At 45.8% G+C, this 23,144-nt stretch overlaps 1 protein-coding gene across 10 annotated transcripts in view; it reads right to left on the bottom strand.

Moving 5' to 3' along the window:
- Positions 1 to 23,144, bottom strand: part of PTK2 (protein tyrosine kinase 2) — a 163,746-nt gene that overhangs the window by 33,275 nt on the left and 107,327 nt on the right. For 8 of the 10 annotated variants that reach the window (XM_040431652.1, XM_040431655.1, XM_040431654.1 and 5 more), the window contains 8 exons: positions 17,360 to 17,377; positions 16,297 to 16,353; positions 11,821 to 11,918; positions 8,890 to 8,974; positions 4,735 to 4,835; positions 2,978 to 3,093; positions 1,593 to 1,693; positions 281 to 370 (listed from right to left, as the gene is read on the bottom strand). In XM_040431652.1, coding sequence (XP_040287586.1) covers positions 281 to 370; positions 1,593 to 1,693; positions 2,978 to 3,093; positions 4,735 to 4,835; positions 8,890 to 8,974; positions 11,821 to 11,918; positions 16,297 to 16,353; positions 17,360 to 17,377 — 666 coding nt within the window. The remainder of the gene's footprint in view (positions 1 to 280; positions 371 to 1,592; positions 1,694 to 2,977; positions 3,094 to 4,734; positions 4,836 to 8,889; positions 8,975 to 11,820; positions 11,919 to 16,296; positions 16,354 to 17,359; positions 17,378 to 23,144) is intronic. The other 2 variants (XM_040431649.1, XM_040431651.1) reach the window with 1 other exon arrangement.

Below are 23,144 nucleotides of genomic sequence, written 5' to 3'. Positions count from 1 at the left end.
CAGCAAGCATCAAAGAGGTAAAGGAATAAGGCCTCCTGCGCACACAATATTTTGCAATGTTTCTGAGGTTCTTTTTTCTGGCCATCACTCCTGCAACAAGACACCATCCGAGTGCCGGAGGCCGCGCTGCAGTTCCTCGCACAGCTGGCTGAGGGCGCCGCAGGCAACGCTGGTCGCCAGGCCTTATGGAGCTGTACAGGTGGGGACGTCTGATTTGTGGAGACTTATTAACTACAACACAGATAGGGGAGTACAGGAGCAAACCTTTGCACGCACTCACCAAACATCCACACGTCACTCGCGGAGGTGAAGCGCCGGAAGTTAATGGACTCGGGAGCCATCCATTTGATGGGCAGTTTACCTTTGGAAGCTGCACAAGAAAAGACATTCAGTTATTAAAAAGGGGTGCGCCAAGATGTAAACCGAACCTGATCGGTGGGGGTCCGACTGCTGGAACCCCCAATGATCAGAAAACTGAGGGTCCTGTGTCACCCCACAGTGATACGAATGCTGCCACTCACGACTGCTGGAGATGGCGAGCGCTGTACCCCACTGGGTATATACGTCCTCTCTGCACATGCTCCGTACAGACAGGACGTATACACACGCGCAGGCAGCGCTGGGACTAAAGCTCCGGCAATCTAGCAGACACAGCGGGGATCCAGAGGAGAAGACAGGAGCCGCTTATTACCGCTTCTGCCTTCTCCTGTACCTGGAGAACAGCGCTGAATAAGCGGCTTCCTCTGTTAGTCCTGGCGGTCACCGCCGGGGGTGTCTGGAGCAAGAGCTCTGCCTGTGTGTAATGCCCCCACAGAGTGTCCTTCAGAGGTCTTTTAATGACTTCCTGGGGGACATATGTGCCAAAAATAAATTCAAATACAAGTTTAAAAATAAATAAATAAATACAAATAAAAAATGCAGTCGCCAACGGAAACCATCACACCATAGTCGCCCCATTCAATCAAACCTATGCATGTTATATATCAAAACGATCGGCACAAAATAGGGAACCCATTGCAGTAATTAGTTAATATTTTTTGTGTCGGTTTTAATATTTAAGAAATAAAAAGAATTACTTTTTTTAAAATAAGAATTAGCAGTTTTCCTCCAAATTAAACCTAAAAAAAAAATCTCTAAAAAGTGTAAAGTAAAAAAAAATAAAAGAAAATTGCAAAAATTATTTTGGTAGTCAAACAAATAAAGTTAGGGTCACTAAACCACCACGCGCACAAAAACCTGAAAAAGTTGCCTGGACTCCTGCAATAAGTCAGAGCAGCCCATGGCCAGGACAGGTTTTTAAGCCTCTGGACGTCGGCAACTCTGTTCCCATTCACTGACAGCAAGTAGACATCTAAAAAGTTCAAAGTAAAAAGAAGCTGGACGCCATGTTCACAGGTGGTGGATAAGCTGCAGCCGACACAGCATGGAAATGTATGCTGCACATTTCACCCTTTGAATCTGTGCAAAATCCCTCATCACGGACCAATGCGGACACGCAGCTGCGGAAAATCCATCTCGTCCGGCGGCACCCTTGGGTTTCCCACAGGGGAGAATCCCTGTAAGTGACAGAACACAGCGCATTAACCCCTTACCTTTGTAATACGTGCTGTCCTCCATATACCGCGAAAGACCAAAATCTCCTAACTTGACGCAGTCGGAAGACAAGACCAACACGTTCCTAGCTGCGATATCCCTGGTGAATAAAGGCAGCGTTATTAATGGAGGGGTCTGTACCACAGATGACGGGCATATACTGTATATAAGGCAGACCATTACAGGAGGTATTCCAGCACGGAGCTCCCCTCTGCAGGACATCACACTCTGTAGTTTCCATCCACTGCCATGGAGAACGATCTTTTCTCCACTCACGGGCAGAAATTTATCACCAGCAGAGTTCTTAAAGACATTTTGTGCATATTGGCAAATATAAGGGGGCATGGCGGCTCAGTGGTCAGCACTGGTGCCTTGCGGCGCTGGGTTTGAACCCAACCAAGGACAACATGTGCATGGAGTTTGCGTGTTCCCCTTGTGCTTCCTCCCTCAATCCACAGACAGACTGATCGGGATCTTAGATTGTGAGCTCCACTGGGGATGGCGAGGGATGAGAATGTCTGTACAGCGCTGCAGAATATGTCAGCGCTATATAAAGTGAGTAAAATAATAAGAAGTCAAAATTTGCATCTTTATTATGGCAGAAAACCGGCACAAATCATATAATAAATTTGCTCCATGGTCTGCAGCGGCAGAGCTACCGTCCTCAAATCCATGGCAGGACCAGCGGCCGGACACTCAGCGGTCAGATTCACGATCAGCTCCTTATGCTACCAGTATAGAAATTTACAGGAAACCCCTTGATGCATTTATAAATGACCCTGTTATAGGGGGCAGGATGGCGCCAGAGGACTTACCCCTACCAAAGACACTTATCGCATCTGGTACAGCCATACACCCCCTTTATTTGGTGATGGGATGTCACCTGCCCACCATCACCAGCAGAGGTCACTATCTGCCTGATTGCTCACCAGGAGATGATCGCCTTATGGGGGCATTCACACGGCTGTATCCATTTTACTGTCCACAAATTGCAGATCAACAAAACACGGATACCGGCCGCGTGCGTTCCGTGTTTGCGGATAAGCACGTCCTACCCTTTGTCAGAAACGTTTATTCTTGTCCGCAAAAAGGACAATAGGATATGTTCCATGTTTACATACGGATGTGTAAACGGCGTGCTGTCTGCATCTTGAAATAAATCAGTCCACATCTGATCCACAAAATACGTGGATCAGAGGTGGCCCAAAAATACGGTCATGTGAACGCCCCACTAAGAGATAAAAGGGGCGTCTCTAAAGGGGTAGGGGTTTATTAACATATGGCTGACTCCGGCATGTGCTGCGTTCACCTTCACCTCTACGATCATCGCACGTCTCCGCATACAAACACTGAAATCCTAGACCGTGAATGGCGCGGCTCTCACCTATGTACAAAGCGCTTGCTCTCCAGGTAGGCCAGTGCTGTGCTGAGCTGGTAGGCGTAGAGGATCAGCGATGCCAGATCCAGGTTGTATTTTCGAACTTGTAAGAAAGATCGTAGCTGCGACCAAAAAAAAAAAAAAAAAAGAAGAACTTTAACAGAGTCGCAACTGCACAATGGGTAACGCCGCATGATCTACAGAATCAGGCTATTGTAATTAGGGATGAGCGAATTTCACGTTTTAAAGTTCGGATATATGCTGAATTGCATTACAGATTCCGTTACCACGGACCATAACGCAATTCCATGACGGAATGCATAACGGAAGTCTATGGCCAGCATAATGGATCCGTCCGGTTTCCGTTATGCAGGAGACTGTGATTTATTCCAAGTTGCCTTCTCTAGTCACATACAAAGCTTTGTGTTCAAAGTTCTGAGGGATGTCCGTGGTAACGAGATTCGCACCACCCTGCGGTCAGATTGCGACCAGACAGCTGAGCTCCGTCACTTGTGCTTTCTGGAGACAGATCATCAGCTACATTGAGACTGAGCTTAGCTTTAGACATGAATGGAGAAGAATCAACAATGTAAATTAAAGAGGACCTTTCATGCTATTTTATTAAGGGAGATACATACCGGTACTTGCGGGGTACCCCCCCTGCTTGATTTTTTAAAATATGCCTCCTATGCCCCGCTTAGTATGCCAATACTGAGCTATGTTAATACTGAGCATCGGAGCAATGGGGAGGAGACGCAGTCTTTCTCTGTGGGCGTCTCCTTCTCCCCTGGCTGTAGCGCTGTCCAATTGCAACGCAGAGCATCACAGCCAGGCAGAAAAAACTTCCCTGGCTGTGACGCTCTGCGCTGCGATTAGACAGCGCTACAGCCAGGGGAGAAGGAGACGCCCATGGAAAAAGACTGCGTCTCCTCCCCATTGCTCCGATGCTCACTATTAACATAGCTCAGTATTGGCATACTAAGCGGGAGAAATCCGGAGGGGCATAGGAGGCATATTTAAAAAATTTTTACAAAAAATCAAGCAGGATGGCAGCATCAGCCCGCAAGTATATATATCTCCCTTGATAAAATCGCATGAAAGGTCCTCTTTAAGACGACTGCAAGACGTTCATACAAATTTCTTGTCAATTTAGGCTGGATGCACACGACCATATGTATTTTGTGGAGAGAAAACCGCGGATCCACATAATACAGTTACTGCCCCGTGTGTCATCTGCATTTTATTTTTTGCAGACGCATCCCCGTCAATGGGTTTGTGGACTGCATTTTGTGGACTAGAATAGGACAGGTCATCTGCGTGTTGTCCGCAAATTACAGAACATGTCCTATTCTGGTCTGCAAAATAATGCGAACATCACACGGATGGAATCCATATTTCGTGGAGCCATTGTTTGTGTGCAGGAGGCCTTAGTGACAGAAGGAGAATACTTGTCATGGTAGGGCCGCTCCCAACCTCTTCCAGCATCTATACTGCATGGGTACGCACAGTTATTGGAAACAGTCAGCAAGCTTGATGCCAAACAGCAACCTTAAAAGCTTGGAGGGAGGTCAGCTTTGCTTATCAGATGTACACATGTTATAAAGACAACCCACGATGAAAATTACCAGACTAAGCTCTGAGGATATGGTACGCTGGGAGATTTCAGCTCTAAGGCCAACAGAATTGCCCGAAAGCAGTCAAAAAGCAATCACAACCTGTCCAGTGAGTCCATCTACTAAATACTGTGCTGACGCCAGGCTTACCTCTCCCAGGGTACACAGCTCCATGATAATCCACACCGGGTTCTCTGTGATCACGCCAATTAATTTCACAATATGCGGATGATCAAACTGCCGCATCGTTACTGCAGAGAGAGAAGGCGCTGATTATAAAAGGTAACACTGCCAGAGGACGATAACAGGTCACCGAACCTAACATTGTATCAGTGATGTGTCCACTAACAGAAAGCCTGTGAGTCCTGCTTCTCCTGCCCACTAGTACATAAAGCCTGTGGGTCCAGCTTCCCCTGCCCACTAGTACATAAAGCCTGTGGGTCCAGCTTCCCCTGCCCACTAGTACATAAAGCCTGTGGGTCCAGCTTCCCCTGCCCACTAGTACATAAAGCCTGTGAGTCCTGCTTCTCCTGCCCACTAGTACATAAAGCCTGTGAGTCCTGCTTCCCCTGCCCACTAGTACATAAAGCCTGTGAGTCCTGCTTCTCCTGCCCACTAGTACATAAAGCCTGTGAGTCCTGCTTCCCCTGCCCACTAGTACATAAAGCCTGTGAGTCCTGCTTCTCCTGCCCACTAGTACATAAAGCCTGTGAGTCCTGCTTCCCCTGCCCACTAGTACATAAAGCCTGTGGGTCCTGCTTCCCCTGCCCACTTGTACATAAAGCCTGTGGGTCCTGCTTCCCCTGCCCACTAGTACATAAAGCCTGTGAGTCCTGCTTCTCCTGCCCACTTGTACATAAAGCCTGTGAGTCCTGCTTCCCTGACCACTAGTAAATAAAGCCTGGGAGCCCTGCTTCCTCCACCTGCAGGACCAGCTCTCACTCGCTCACTCAGAATGCCTGCGAGTCCCGGCTTGTGTATTCTGGTAAAATACAGTTATGCCCTACTCACTGGATAGCTTGGGCTAGGATGTAAGAGGAGGGACTGAGCTCATGGATATATAATTCTCTATGATTTGGTTCAAGGTTTTCATGTATAAAGCTGTTTAAAGGGGTATTCCTGTTATAACTGACAGATCGGTGATAGTCCAACCAATAGGAGTCCAGCGACCATAATGACCACACCCCGTGTCCATGTGTGAATGGAGCAGGACAGATCGTTCCATTCATCTCTATAAGGGCTCATGCACACAAACTTTTTTTTTTACATTTCAATTTATTTATTTATTTTATTTTTTACAGGTCAATGGTTCCCCAAAAAAACGGAAATTACTCAGTGAGCATTCCATTTCTTTATGCCAGCATGTCCGTTCCGCAAAAAAATAAAAAAATACAGTCAGGTCCATAAATATTAGGACATGGACACAATTCTAACATTCTTGGCTCTATACACCACCACAATGGATTTGAAAAGAAACAAACAAGATGTGCTTTACCTGCAGACTGTCAGCTTTAATTTGAGGGTATTTACATCCAAATCAGGTGAACGGTGCAGGAATTACAACAGTTTGCATATGTGCCTCCCACTTGTTAAGGGGCCAAAAGTAATGGGACAGAATAATCATCATAAATCAAACTTTCACTTTTTAATACTTGGTTGCAAATCCTTTGCAGTCAATTACAGCCTGAAGTCTGGAACGCATAGACATCACCAGACGCTGGGTTTCATTCCTGGTGATGCTTTGCCAGGCCTCTACTGCCACTGTCTTCAGTTCCTGCTTGTTCTTGGGTCATTTTCCCTTCAGTTTGATCTTCAGCAAGTGAAATGCTCAATCGGATTCAGGTCCGGTGATTGACTCGGCCATTGCAGAACATTCCACTTCTTTCCCTTAAAAAACTCTTTGGTTGCTTTTGCAGTTTGCTTTGGGTCATTGTCCATCTGCCCTGTGAAGCGCCGTCCAATGAGTTCTGAAGCATTTGGCTGAATATGAGCAGATAATATTGCCCGAAACACTTCAGAATTCATCCTGCTGCTTTTGTCAGCAGTCGCATCATTAATAAATACAAGAGAACCAGTTCCATTGGCAGCCATATATGCCCTCGCCATGACACTACCACCACCATGCTTCACTGATGAGGTGGTATGCTTAGGATCATGAGCAGCTCCTTTCCTTCTCCATACTCTTCTCTTCCCATCACTCTGGTACAAGTTGATCTTGGTCTCATCTGTCCATAGGATGTTGTTCCAGAACTGTAAAGGCTTTTTTAGATGTCGTTTGGCAAACTCTAATCTGGCCTTCATGTTTTTGAGGCTCACCAATGGTTTACATCTTGTGGTGAACCCTCTGTATTCACTCTGGTGAAGTCTTCTCTTCATTGTTGACTTTGACACACATACACCTACCTCCTGGAGAGTGTTCTTGATCTGGCCAACTGTTGTGAAGGGTGTTTTCTTCACCAGGGAAAGAATTCTTCGGTCATCCACCACAGTTGTTTTCCGTGGTCTTCCGGGTCTTTTGGTGTTGCTGAGCTCACCGGTGCGTTCCTTCTTTTTAAGAATGTTCCGAACAGTTGTTTTGGCCACGCCTAATGTTTTTGCTATCTCTCTGATGGGTTTGTTTTGTTTTTTCATCCTAATGATGGCTTGCTTCACTGATAGTGACAGCTCTTTGGATCTCATCTTGAGAGTTGACAGCAACAGATTCCAAATACAAATAGCAGACTGGAAATGACCTCTGGACCTTTTATCTGCTCATTGTAATTGGGATAATGAGGGAATAACACACACCTGGACATGGAACAGCTGAGAAGCCAACTGTCCCATTACTTTTGGTCCCTTAACAAGTGGGAGGCACATATGCAAACTGTTGTAATTCCTACACCGTTCACCTGATTTGGATGTAAATGCCCTCAAATTAAAGCTGACAGTCTGCAGGTAAAGCACATCTTGTTTGTTTCATTTCAAATCCATTGTGGTGGTGTATAGAGCCAAAAATGTTACCATTGTGTCCATGTCCCAATACTTATGGACCTGACTACGTTCTATTGCGGACAAGAACAGGTATTGTTACAACGGATCCGCAAGAAGAAGAAAAAAATGAAGAAACTGACGCAATACGGATGTCTTTCTTTTTTTTTGAGGATCCGTGTTTTGCGGACCGCAAAATACATAGTGTCGTGTGCATGAGCCCTAAGACTGCAGCAGACTCTCTCTGGAAGTCCCACAGTTGTAATGTTGGAGGCAGTGTGCATAGTCGACCAGCCGCTCCATTCACATGGGGCACAGTACCCCTAATCTCACGATTGCTGGGGGCTCTAGCAGTTATCCCTATTCGGTGGAATGGGGGTAATTTATTCCAACCTGATACCCCTTTAAGGGCCCGTTTTGATAGTGGATTTTTCACTCTGAATCCTGCAGACCTGCGGTCCCACTGAATGGGCCTAAACCGCAAGCAAACTCCCGCCATGGCTTCCAGCGGAATCTGTCTGGACAATGCACCAAAAAGGGACATGTCTCTTCTAGGTATAGTCGTGGCTTTAATCCACTGGCTGCAGGAACGGCTGCGTGGCCCGCCACTGAAAAAGGGAGGCAGACACCATGTGGCCACCACTGGAATCCACACCAAAAGTCTGGTGGCAAAATCTGCTGTGTGAACGGGCCCCAACTGCTGCCAGGACTCTCAGGCTCTGTCTTGATTGGGCAGAAGCAGCAGGACTCACAAGCGTTAAGTGTTCTAACCAGAGAACCCCTTTAAACAGCTTTGCACATGAAAACATTGAACCAAATCATAGAAAACTAAACCCCCCCCCAGCTCAGCCCCTCGTCCTCCATCCGATGGCACCCTTAGACAGGAGGCATCAAACAGCAAAGCGAAATCCAGAAGCGGATTTCAATCTGGGTGACATGGGAGGCAGAGGTCTAATCCTCCAGTTGTCAGAGACGTAAGCCGCCGTCTCTGCGGTCAATTAACTTCTTATTAATCGCTTTTTAATTCCCTTTACTGTGAGAATGCTCAGTCAGAGCAGGATGATGGGGGTGCTGTCACTAAGCTATAATGAGAGATAACACAGCGTTAAATACTTCTGCACCTGTCTCTACAAAGCCGACAGGTCGACGGCGCGGGGCTGTCACAGGAGCAGAAGACGATAATCCCCGCTAATCGTAAGTCCGCTAATGCGGGAGGCAAAGAATTAACGGGAAGGTTCCAGTAACTGCTGCAAAACTGTGTCCTCACTTCAGGCTGGAGAGCGGCTCAGTGAGAAAACCTACTGCGAGCCAAAGACAGGCGCCGAAGGGGACACTTACAGGCCTCTTGTAAGAACTTCTCCCTCACACTGTCCGATGTGCAGTTCTTACACGTTTTGATGGCGACTGACATGGCCGGATTCTCCTGGGGAGAAAAAACACATCTGTAAGAGGGATGTGACATCAGGAGTTCGGTTTTATATAAAGCTTAACCTCATAAAGGGGCTCTCCGGCCATTTAGTCTAATTAGCGACTGGTGCTAACCTGTGGAAGGAAGCTCTTTTACATAGGACGTGCACAGTCACTGCCCCCCGAACATGAAAGAAGCAAGCGCATCCGGTTAGGAGCCGGGCAGAAGAGACCACAGCGGGCGGACAGCGGCATCGGGGGAGCGAGGGAAGGAAAGCGCCGTGTAGAAGAGCTTCCCTCCACAGGCTACCACCAGCCACTAAGGCTTTCCCATCCGTTTAACGTATACAAAAAACGTACACGTAAACAGGTGGCTGAGGCCATACAGTGCCTTCCACCATAGAGTTCCACTGTAAAAAAATAAAATAAGGCCCTTTTCACACAAGTGAGTTATCTGCCTCGTGGGTGAAATGCGTGACGTGAACGCATAGCACCCGCACTGAATCCTGACCCAATCATTTCAATGGGTCTGTGTACATGAACGCTTTTTTTCACGCATCAGTTCTGCGTTGCTTGAAAATCGCAGCATGTTCTATATTCTGCGTTTTTCACGCAGCCCTGGCCCCATAGACGTCAATGAGGCTTCAGTGAAAAACGCATTGCATCCGGAAGCAAGTGCGGAGGCAATGCGTTTTTCACGGATGGTTGTTAGTAAACCTTCAGTGTTTTTTATCACGTGCATGAAAAACGCATCAAAACGCATTGCACCCGCGCAGAAAAACCTGAACGCAATCGCAGACAAAACTGAGTGAACTTGCTTGCAAAATGGAGCGAGTTTCACTGAACGCACCCGGACCTAATCCGTCACGCTCGTCTGAAAGAGGCCGAAGACTTTCTGATGCTCCACCTGCTTCCTCTACTCTCTCCCACTCCTCGATTGCCAGGGTCAGGGTCCTGCATAATCATCTTGCCTAGCCTTGTCAGCCAAGAAGCAAAGGGAGGAACTGGCAGAGGAAGCAGGAGGAGCACGGGTGCACAGAGTGGCTTGGGCCCGCCCTCAGTGCACTTAACTGCTCATTTGCATATGGATTAAAAGTACTTTTTCTCCAGAATGAATCAACGGATCTCCAAGTGAAAGGTATCATTTCATTCTTTTATATAATAGGATAAATAATGTGCTCCTTTCATTGTACGAGATAATAATTATGTATTTTTGGGTGCTTTTGGTAGAATTTTTTTTCTCTAAACCTTTTTTTTTTTTTGTTACAGTCCCAGTAAGGGACCTGAACCTGGGATCCTCTGATCGCTTGCATCATCCGCTGCTTTACTTCTGTTCTGCACTCTAATACGTCTGTTACAGTAAAACTAACAGGCTGCCTATCGGGACCTAATTGACCCCCGCACATGGCAGGGCCAGGGGTCACTGTTAGGCCCTCGGGATCCCATCCCTCTCACTCAACACTTAGGTGCTGCAGTCATCCAGAGGCTGGAAACCAATCATTTTCCGAACATGCATCACAGCTGAGGGTTTGCTATAATTGCATCCAGGGTAAACAAACAATCTCAATAGTCTGCTCTCGAGGTGGATACATTTTATCTGAACTGATACATTGTAACAAACTATCAGGGAAGATCTGTGCCGTAACAAACTATCAGGGAAGATCTGTGCCGTAACAAACTATCAGGGAAGATCTGTGCCGTAACAAACTATCAGGGAAGATCTGTGCCGTAACAAACTATCAGGGAAGGATCTGTGCTGTAACAAACTATCAGGGAAGATCTGTGCTGTAACAAACTATCAGGGAAGATCTGTGCCGTAACAAACTATCAGGGAAGATCTGTGCTGTAAAACTATCAGGGAAGATCTGTGCTGTAACAAACTATCAGGGAAGATCTGTGCCGTAACAAACTATCAGGGAAGATCTGTGCCGTAACAAACTATCAGGGAAGATCTGTGCTGTAACAAACTATCAGGGAAGATCTGTGCTGTAAAACTATCAGGGAAGATCTGTGCCGTAACAAACTATCAGGGAAGATCTGTGCCGTAACAAACTATCAGGGAAGATCTGTGCCGTAACAAACTATCAGGGAAGATCTGTGCCGTAACAAACTATCAGGGAAGATCTGTGCCGTAACAAACTATCAGGGAACGATCTGTGCCGTAACAAACTATCAGGGAACGATCTGTGCTGTAAAACTATCAGGGAAGATCTGTGCTGTAACAAACTATCAGGGAAGATCTGTGCTGTAACAAACTATCAGGGAAGATCTGTGCTGTAAAACTATCAGGGAAGATCTGTGCTGTAAAACTATCAGGGAAGGATCTGTGCTGTAACAGACTATCAGGGAAGATCTGTGCCGTAACAAACTATCAGGGAAGGATCTGTGCTGTAACAAACTATCAGGGAAGGATCTGTGCTGTAACAAACTATCAGGGAAGATCTGTGCTGTAAAACTATCAGGGAAGGATCTGTGCTGTAAAACTATCAGGGAAGATCTGTGCTGTAACAAACTATCAGGGAAGATCTGTGCCGTAACAAACTATCAGGGAAGATCTGTGCCGTAACAAACTATCAGGGAAGATCTGTGCCGTAACAGACTATCAGGGAAGATCTGTGCTGTAACAGACTATCAGGGAACGATCTGTGCTTAGCTTACAGAGGATATTCCAGGCTTGATGCAATTGTAGCAAGCCCTCAGATGTGAGAAGTAAAAACTTTAGGAAGATAATATGTAAAAACTTTAATTTCCTAAACCGTGAAAAACAAACAAACCTGGAGCCCAGTACTACAATGCATATCCTTCAATAGCAGCAAAGCCTGTTGAGGATTATGGTGCACGCTACCAATAACATCCACTTACCGGGCTCATGAAGACCCCCTGGTGCACATCTCCAAACTGTCCTTCCCCTATACATCGCCCCAGCTCAATCCGGTCCCTCTGGATCTCGTAGTCGCCAGCTGTGAAGGCAGACAGGTCACTTACAGCAGAGGTAGTGTACACAGCACACACGCCAAGGACACGGACATTCACACAGGGACTATGTAACACCACACAGCACTTAAAGGGCTTGTCCATTCATTTAATCACCCTGGAATATAAAGTTCTGTAACTTTCTGCTGTGATTCGTCACCATTTTCAAGGCCTCTGCCTGCTGTCAGTGAATGCAAATGTTCAAGGTTTATCTACGGAGGTCAGATAGACTGACAGTTGGGAAGGCAGCTCATTTTCAGCATGGGTTTCTATTCACTGCAGTTACTAAGAGATATGTCTATCAAGTCCAGTCACTGACCGCAAGCAGAAAGGAACCCCATCACAAAGCAGGTTAGAAAGTCAGAGAATTTTTAATTCCACAATGTTCAAATTTTACTTACATAAAACCGGAAAACCAGTTCACCTTTAGAAATTTTCTTGCGTGTGACTGATGGGGGTCCATTGATCGTGGGGGTCTTAGCCCAAGGACATGTCACGGTCTAATGGTGAACTTTCCTAAGACTACACTAAATGATCTACTACAGGCACACCAAGCACAAGAGGAGGCATTCACTGCACCAATCAAGAGATCTGCGGCGACCCAGCAGACATGCCGACGGTGTGTCAGAAATACTGCCAGGGGCCTGGCACACGAGGGCTGGGGTCTGTATGAGTTTAGGAATCTGATCTGAGGAATGAGTAACTTTAGGGATCTGAATGACGTTAGGGGTCTGTTCTAAAGACATAAAGGGGTTGTCACATGATGGAGGGAAAAAAATTAAAATCAGATCCCATATAGTACATGACAATCTCTAACAAAGCTAGAACCAGCCCTGTACCTCCCATGGATCCAGAGATCTCCCCATTCATTGCTCGAGTCCTGCAAGATTCTCTTCAAAATGGCAGCTCAGGGGGCGTGTCTTTTCTGATGCAGCTCTCTCCCTATCACAGCGTGGGGGGTGTGTCTTTTCTGATGCAGCTCTCTCCCTATCACAGCGTGGGGGGTGTGTCTTTTCTGATGCAGCTCTCTCCCTATCACAGCGTGGGGGGCGTGTCTTTTCTGATGCAGCTCTCTCCCTATCACAGCGTGGGGGGCGTGTCTTTTCTGATGCAGCTCTCTCCCTATCACAGCTTGGGGGGCGTGTCTTTTCTGATGCAGCTCTCTCCCTATCACAGCTTGGGGGGATGCTCTTACTGCTGCAGCTCTCTCCCCATCACAGCTCAGGGGGCGTGTCTTTTCTGATGCAGCTCTCTCCCTATCACAGCTCAGGGGGAGTGTCTTTTCTGATGCAGCTCTCTCCCTATCACAGCTCAGGGGGCGTGTCTTTTCTGATGCAACTATCTCCTTATCACAGCATGGGCTGATGCTCTTTCTGCTGCAGATCTCTCCCCATCACAGCTCAGGGGGCGTGTCTTTTCTGATGCAGCTCTCTCCCTATCACAGCGTGGGGGGATGCTCTTACTGCTGCAGCTCTCTCCCCATCACAGCTCAGGGGGCGTGTCTTTTCTGATGCAGCTCTCTCCCTATCACAGCGTGGGGGGTGTGTCTTTTCTGATGCAGCTCTCTCCCTATCACAGCGTGGGGGGCGTGTCTTTTCTGATGCAGCTCTCTCCCTATCACAGCTTGGGGGGCGTGTCTTTTCTGATGCAGCTCTCTCCCTATCACAGCGTGGGGGGCGTGTCTTTTCTGATGCAGCTCTCTCCCTATCACAGCTTGGGGGGATGCTCTTACTGCTGCAGCTCTCTCCCCATCACAGCTCAGGGGCGTGTCTTTTCTGATGCAGCTCTCTCCCTATCACAGCTCAGGGGGCGTGTCTTTTCTGATGCAACTATCTCCTTATCACAGCATGGGCTGATGCTCTTTCTGCTGCAGATCTCTCCCCATCACAGCTCAGGGGGCGTGTCTTTTCTGATGCAACTATCTCCCTATCACAGCATGGGCTGATGCTCTTTCTGCTGCAGATCTCTCCCCATCACAGCTCAGGGGGCGTGTCTTTTCTGATGCAGCTCTCTCTCTATCACAGCATGGGCTGATGCTCTTTCTGCTGCAGCTCTCTTCCCATCACAGCTCAGGGGGCATGTCCTTTCTGCTGCAGCTCTTTCCCTGTAACTGCCACAGCTTCTAACAGCAGATGTGGCTGGTGACAGTTGAAGATTGAAACGAAGCACGTGCAACCACCACCTCAGTGAGGTGGACTGAAATATAAGGAAACGAAAAACAGCAGGGGGCACTACATGGATGTATTATATTGAATAGCTAAGGGGCTAGATTAAATTTTTTAATTACATGCAATTACAAAAAGTGTTCAGATCCAGGTGCTGGTTTTAAAAATGTAGATTGGTATTAGTGGCACAACCCCTTTAAGTGCATTTAGGGGTCTGATCTGAGGTCTGAGTGAGTTTGTGGGACTGATAGTCTGGGGTCTAGTCAGGTCAGAATGTGCTCGGGGGGTCTAAATGAGTCTAGGGGTCGGGAGTCACAGTGAGTTTAGGGGTCTGATCGGGGTCTAGTCTGGGGTCTGCTCTGAAATCAGATAATCCACATAAGATACTGAGAGTCATCTGCGCAGACTTCACTATCTAAAGACAAAATTGCTGCAATGGAGAGAGTCTCGTTATCGCACCGGTATAGAACCTAATGCAGTATAAAGGAGGCCTCAGACACCAATTCACACCGCATGGCACACACAAGTCACACCCAGAGCAGTTACCTTCATCTAATCCATAGCTTTCTGAATGGCATTTAGAGAGGGAATAGAAAACAATCTACCTTAACACAATGAACATTACACGTGATACAGAAAGAAAACGCAAAACAAGACGTCACCATCCGAACTGCGACAAGTGAAACCGCAATACAATAATCTCATACCAAAAAACTGTGTTATGCTCCAGTCACATCCAAAGCTGCATCCAAACTTCTCATGGCTTCCTGTTAAGAGTGCAGTGCATTGCGAGATCTCACATGATCCTTTTAAGCAGTGAACTCCCAACGTGGCAGACATGATGGAGACATTTTTGGGACGGGGCTGGCAGGACGCCTTGTGCTGTTGCTGCAGAGACGACCCCGTTCAGCTGAATGGAAGAGACCTTCAGTCGCAGAAATCTCTGCAACAAAACCTTCTCCATCTGAATACACCCTTCAGTTGAACGTCCGATAGTGGAATCGTAAATGCAGCTCTGGATGTGAGCGGAGGAACCTTGAAGTCACGCAAAAGTTAAAGTTATCGGGACTTCAGGAAAATGTGAATTTATGAAATATTGTGTGACAAGTGGGGATACATATTCAAGGGGTTCTGCAGTGCCCAGATATGGACGACCTATCCTCAGGCGAAAGGGAGGAGCAGTTGTAATTACACGGAGCACCGCTACCTCTTCAAACAGCTGACAGGCGGGGTAGCGGGAGTCGGACCCCTAGCGATCAGATATTGATAACCTGTCCTGAGGATAGGCCATCATTAGCTGTGCATTGCACCGCCCCTTTAAAAGGGGATTTCTGGTTTAATGTGAACAAAGCTTTTTCAACGTCTCAATTGTTCACCTTGTAAAATCTCTGCTGACTGTCAGTGAGTGAAAACTCAAATGCTCGTCACACAGCTGCGGTTTGATACAATGAATTTCGTCCGTTCAGAGGTTTGTGACAAAGCCGTATTTAGAATAATCCCCAGCACTGACAGCAAGCAGACATCTTGAAATGTTGATCTCACAATTGATCCAGTACAGCTAGGAAAGGCACAATTTGTGCAAAATTTATTAAAGGGGTTTTTCCAACTGTCACTAATGAGCTATCCAATATTGACACCCGGGAACCCCGCGATCAGCTGTTTGAGAAGGCGCCAGTGTCCGCAATGGCGCCACGGCTTTCTCTCAGCTCGCCAAGCACAGCGCCGTGCATTGTGTAGCGGCTGTACTTGGCATCGCAGCTCGGCCCCATTCACGTCAATGAGGCACGTGACGTCACATGGCCTAGGGAAAGTTGCGAGAATGCCGCGGCCCTACTGCGAGTGCCGGTTCCTTCTCAAGCACCCGATTGACGGGGGTCCCAGGTGTCAGACCCCCACCGATCAGATACTGATGACCTATACAAAAGGATAGCACATCAGTGAAAAAGTGTCGGAAAACCCCTTCAAAATGCTGCAAATTCCAGTAGTCATGACCGGCATATAAGTAAGCCAATACAGGTCGGAGGACCACTTTAAAGTTGTACGAGATCGTCTCCAAACTGTGCCTTTCTAGCTGTTGCAAAACTACATCTCCAAGCGTGTTCTCACACGCTTCGGCTGCCAGACATACTGGGAGTAGTAGTTTTGCAACAGCTGGATTGCCGATCCCTCTCGGCGGCCTGGGCCGGATGTGAGCACTTACTGGAAGGCATGGTGTACGTATCTTCTTCATCTATAATCTCTGCATAGTCATCGGTTTCTGCAAAAATAAAAAGTCAAATTAACATTTTGTTACATTTCTAGTGAAAAAAAAATAAAAATAAAAAATCACTGCAATCAGAAATATTCCCCCCCCCCCCTCCCCGACAGCGGATCCCTATACGACCCATAAACCTGATTAAACGTTCACAGAGGAGGTGAGTATTGATTAGTCAGCGGCAATTAGCTGGGACATTGTGTTAGACGGAGAAGGCTCTAGTCACATCCAGAGCTGCATTCACACCGTAGCATAAAGCACAGCACAGCGCTGTGATACTACAACACCCACAATGCAATGCAGCAAAGTGTGGTGCGCCGCGTAAGGTCAGGTAAGCAGATACAGTATCTGAAAGCTTTAAAGCACCAGCAAGGATACTTATGAACGCAGCTCTGGAAGTGACTGGAGTAGGTGACCATATAAAAAAGTTTAATATAACCAATTTACTAGCCATTAAAATTAACACAGCGGATGTAACTTCACGCAGGTGATGGGCTTTATTTTGTGAAATCCTAGGGCAGGCATGGCTAACCTGCGGCTTTTCAGCTGTTGTAAAACTACAACTCCCACCAGGCCCTGCTGTAGGAAGTCTGGACATGTTGGGAGTTGTAGTTTTGCAACAGCCGGAGAGCCTCAGGTTGGCCATCCCTGTCCTAGGGAAACAGTGGGTAGGGAAGGGGCTTATTCTCCATTAAAGGCAAAAGTGCAAATAGTGTTGCCCGAGGACACCAGCACTGCCACAAAGAGCCGGCGTCGTGGCTTAGCTCAGCTGTGGGGCTGTTTGGTGCCACCTAAGACATGTTACATACCAGGGCGCTAGCTACAAAGACGTGACCAGGCACCGTCAGCTACTCTACGGTAAGTGATGCGGGAGGTTGGATGGGCTACAGGGACTGTGTGCCAGGTGCAGAGTTAGTGCCAATGTGTGCGGGGCCGGTGAACAGGACACACAGACGGTTAATAATCAGACAAATGGAAGGAGAAGACATGAAGAAAGCGCAGGTATTACCGTCCCCACTAAACTCCTCTGCAGGTCCAGGGTGCATGCAAGAAAAGAGCGGAGAGAAGCGTGAGCAAAAAATACTGCACAGACATTTATATTTAACCACTTGTTGCTGCTGGCTTTCTATCGAGCATCCTGTAAGGTATCAGGTCCAGCTGGCATCAGACATAAGAACATGCAGCGGGCAGCGCCACCCCACTAGCGGAGGAAAGCACTCCATGGCCGTTACCCGTTAGTCTGGGGTTACGTAATATTCTCTTAAACATTTACAAATCACATTTCTGCAAAATCCCACAAAACCCATTGACTGCAGCCAGGGGAATACGAAATCATCTGCTCATCCTAAGCTTCCTGATTCACGAACAGAAAGCCAGAACCACAGTGCAGACTGACACACAGGACAGGTTTTACTCTGCAAACCAGATTTGCACGGCATTCAGAAGTTAGGGATAACGGGGTGAAAACCGCTACAGATCATGAGAGAGCAAAAAGAAAAAAACACGAAAAAAAAATCTGAATATTTAAAGTTTGCAAATTTTAGGTCTCTGCAGCAATCAGCACGGACGTGAGAGCAAACATCAGCTTTAGTGGCGTGTGTGTGAATATCGCAGGCCAGTGAGATATAGAACAATCAATGCCATATACGGTTTCTTTTTTGGGGGTAGGGGTTCTTTGCATACAGCCTGCAGTGTAAAGAATAGAGGTTTCATCTGCATGCTCGGTAAACTACAGGGAACTACAGATTAGAAGATGTAGCCTACTAACAGAAGGGAGATATAAACTATAGGGAATTACAGCCTACTAACAGAAGGAAGGATCATGTTGATTGGAAAGGGAAGCTGAGGGCGGCGGCCCCTGCTGGACATATATGGTACAACATAGCGCACAATTGTGAACAGCAAACGAGAGAATGTCCAATGCAATTGCGCCTTCTACTATGACCCTAGCATGGCAAGAGCCAAGGTTACCTATAAAGTGCCATAAGTTATGCCAATTATTGATCAATCACCATGAAGGAGCACTGCAATTAAGAAATTTCCTCTAAATTACACAACATCGGGGATAAAAGACGCCAATGATCTGATAATCATCATGTGCACTCATCGCCTTACGGAGAGAAATCCTATTACTTTCTTCCTGCTTTTGCACAAAAAAGATCTCCCTTTTATAACTAAACATCCTCCACTAAGCAGGTCCTGGTAAATTCTGCATCTGTAGCTAAGGCCGGGCAGGCCGCCTTCAATTAGATCACCATTTCATACAAGAGAACGGCTATAGGATAAAACCTTGGCTGTTGGCAGCCACCACTAGAGGGAGCTCACATATACAGATCAACATTTCTACTATTAAATGCAATACAACAGCTGTGAGCACTAAGCTCCCTCTAGTGGAGAATATGTCCTATAGCAGCTACACCAGATTAAGCATGTGCCGACATTAAGGTGCTAGGACGGGCATGAACTGCTGCTGGCACCTACAAGACTTGCGATTGACCACACGCAAGTTAAGAAATTAAGCCGACCCATTATGCAGGTTATTGGGGGCGGCACTGATGTTAACCAATGAACACAATATTAATTCAGGTATTCTGCCACATTAAAAAGGGGGCACACAATCTAAATCACACACATGCAGCTGTAGTGTGGGACGCTGGCATTGCGGTTAGTAGTCAACCAGAAGGCATGCAAGTACCCTTTGGAGGAGAGTCGTGAGAGCAGAGGATGAATGGAAGAAAGCACTTGGCCTTGTGGGCCCTGGGAGGAATGGGTGAAGAACCTTCACGGAAATATACAGACAGGGAAGAAAAGAGACGAGGTGCAGAATGTTAGGAGATCGGATGACAACTGCTCAGGAAGAAATACTGCAGGACCCAGCAGGCCACAGAAAGTAGTCCCTGTAGTTGAAAAAGCCAAAAGTGACCGATAATGGCGATTGTAGACACAATAGTATAGGACAGCAAGAGGCTTGTGCATTGTGCAAATATGAAATAACCACTAAATGATGGAGATCCAAGCTTCAGCTGTGTTCACAATCCAGCAGGCTTTAAGGTAAAACTAAGGGATCAATTACAGGATCAGCATTCACAAAGTGACTGTAGGTTCTATGTAGGTGTATATACCAGGAGTAATAAATATGTAACAAAAAAGCAACTATAATACTGCCCCTATGTACAAGAATATAACTACTATAATACTGCTCCTATGTACAAGAATATAACTACTATACTACTGCTCCTATGTACAAGAATATAACTACTATATTACTGCTCCTATGTACAAGAATATAACTACTATAATACTGCTCCTATGTACAAGAATATAACTACTATAATACTGCCTCCTATGTACAAGAATATAACTACTATAATACTGCCTCCTATGTACAAGAATATAACTACTATAATACTGCTCCTATGTACAAGAATATAACTACTATAATACTGCTCCTATGTACAAGAATATAACTACTATATTACTGCTCCTATGTACAAGAATATAACTACTATAATACTGCTCCTATATACAATATAACTAATATAATACTGCTCCTATGTACAAGAATGTCACTACTATAATACTGCCTCCTATGTACAAGAATATAACTACTATAATACTGCTCCTATGTACAAGAATATAACTACTATAATACTGCTCCTATGTACAAGAATATAACTACTATAATACTGCTCCTATGTACAAGAATGTCACTACTATAATACTGCTCCTATGTACAAGAATATAACTACTATAATACTGCCTCCTATGTACAAGACTATAACTACTATAATACTGCTCCTATATACAATATAACAAATATAATACTGCTCCTATGTACAAGAATATAACTACTATAATACTGCTCCTATGTACAAGAATATAACTACTATAATACTGCTCCTATGTACAAGTATATCACTACTATAATACTGCCTCCTATGTACAAGTATATCACTACTATAATACTGCCTCCTATGTACAAGAATATAACTACTATAATACTGCTCCTATGTACAAGAATATAACTACTATAATACTGCCTCCTATGTACAGGAATATAACTACTATAATACTGCTCCTATGTACAAGAATATAACTACTATAATACTGTATCCTATGTACAAGAATATAACTACTATAATACTGCCTCCTATGTACAAGAATATAACTACTATAATACTGCTCCTATGTACAAGAATATAACTACTATAATAGTGCTCCTATGTACAAGAATATAACTACTATAATACTGCTCCTATGTACAAGAATATAACTACTATAATACTGCCCCCTATGTACAAGAATATAACTACTATAATACTGCCTCCTATGTATAAGAATATATCTACTATAATACTGCTCCCATGTACAAGAATATAACTACTATAATACTGCTCCTATGTACAAGAATATAACTACTATAATACTGCCTCCTATGTACAAGAATATAACTACTATAATACTGCCTCCTATGTACAAGAATATAACTACTATAATACTGCTCCTATGTACAAGAATATAACTGCTATAATACTGCCTCCTATGTACAAGAATATAACTGCTATAATACTGCTCCTATGTACAAGAATATAACTACTATAATACTGCCCCCTATGTACAAGAATATAACTACTATAATACTGCCTCCTATGTACAAGAATATAACTACTATAATACTGCTCCTATGTACAAGAATATAAATACTATAATACTGCTCCTATGTACAAGAATATAAATACTATAATACTGCTCCTATGTACAAGAATAGAACTACTATAATACTGCCTGTTATGTACCCGTCTCCCCCACGGACAACTTGGTCCTGAATGAATATATACTAGATTTGGATATATGATATAAGAATCACGGGGTTATCCGTTTTTTTTTCGATATTTCTCTCAGTGTTTCGCTTTCAAGAAAAGTAACAGTAGAACAAGGGGTTTCCTGAGACCGGAATAGAATAGCGGGGGGAACAATGGCCGCCCGTGGGTGGGAGTTACTCATCAGATTGGAATGTATGGCAGTGGTAAGTTCTGCTGTCTACGTAATGTCGGCAAGCAGATACTGAACACAATGATGGCGCAGTAGACTGGCAATACGCTGAGAGAGGCGGGGAGTCAGATTTCGGGGGCCGTTCAGCTCTGTACTATCACAACAGATGCAGGAAACGCGTTCATTCTATTGAGTTTCATATAATATGAAATACAAAGCCTGCAAAATTGTACTGGTATAGTAGAAAATCCACAGGGTACAAACTAATCTCCACCACAAGGGGGCAGTCTACACCCGGACATAAGAATATCCCTTTCTGAACACGTTTATCTTATAGATATTCTAATAGACCGATCATTTCAGAGATACACATTCCACATAGAAAGCCACTGAGATACAAGCATACGAATAACTGAAGGATGCGTCCAGGAACATACGAAGGAACATCTAGAGCTGGCATCAGCAACCTCTGGCCCTCCACTTCTATGGGAGTTACAAGAACAGCTGAGCAAGCATGCATACTGGGAGTTGTAGTTACACAGCAGCTGGAGTGCCGAAGGCTACTGACCCCTGATCTAGAGGCTCATCTTATCTTTGCTAAGATACACAATAAAAGTGAAACTCTTCTGCAAATAGTCCTACATGTCTAAGCACTGTGTGCGCCTCTATCACAGCAGACTACTACTACTAGAGAGTGTGGGCTGAACCTGCAGAGGCCATTGTGGTCAGAGCACGTTATATATCTGAGGACACTTGTGAGCTGCATCATTCCTCCCCCCCAAACAAAAAATAAAAAAATCATAGCTTGCACAGCCATTTTATTGTGAGAGTAGGTGAGGTTGGGCCACAGGTGAGTGGGATAGAGAGAGCATGAAAGCAGAATTGAGTACGAGTGTGAAGCTTCACGGGCAACACCCACTGAGCTCTGAACCTGCAGCTCCACAAGCAGAGAACACCCACTGAGCTGTGAACTTGCAGTTCCACAAGTAGGAAACACCCACTGAGCTCTGAAACTGCAGGTCCACATGCAGAGAACACCCACTGAGCTATGAAACTGCAGCTCCACATGCAGAGAAAACCCACTGAGCTCTGAACCTGCAGCTTCACAAGCCATAACCACCTACTGAGCTATGAAACTACAAGCTCTAAAGTCAAGGAACACCCACTGACCCTGCAGCTCCACAAGCAGGGAACACCCACTGAGCTTGGTACCTGCATCTCTATGAGCAGAGAACACCCACTGAGCTTGGTACCTGCATCTCTATGAGCAGAGAACACCCACTGAGCTTGGTACCTGCATCTCCATGAGCAGAGAACACCCACTGAGCTTGGTACCTGCATCTCCATGAGCAGAGAACACCCACTGAGCTTGGTACCTGCATCTCTATGAGCAGAGAACACCCACTGAGCTTGGTACCTGCATCTCCATGAGCAGAGAACACCCACTGAGCTTGGTACCTGCATCTCTATGAGCAGAGAACACCCACTGAGCTTGGTACCTGCATCTCCATGAGCAGAGAACACCCACTGAGCTTGGTACCTGCATCTCCATGAGCAGAGAACACCCACTGAGCTTGGTACCTGCATCTCCATGAGCAGAGAACACCCACTGAGCTTGGTACCTGCATCTCCATGAGCAGAGAACACCCACTGAGCTTGGTACCTGCATCTCCATGAGCAGAGAACACCCACTGAGCTTGGTACCTGCATCTCCATGAGCAGAGAACACCCACTGAGCTTGGTACCTGCATCTCCATGAGCAGAGAACACCCACTGAGCTTGGTACCTGCATCTCCACAAGC

Source organism: Bufo bufo, chromosome 5, assembly GCF_905171765.1.
Source record: "Bufo bufo chromosome 5, aBufBuf1.1, whole genome shotgun sequence".
Classification (NCBI taxonomy): domain Eukaryota; kingdom Metazoa; phylum Chordata; class Amphibia; order Anura; family Bufonidae; genus Bufo; species Bufo bufo.
The sequence above is the reverse complement of the archived record's forward strand: the minus strand, read 5'-3'. Positions and strand labels throughout refer to the sequence as shown.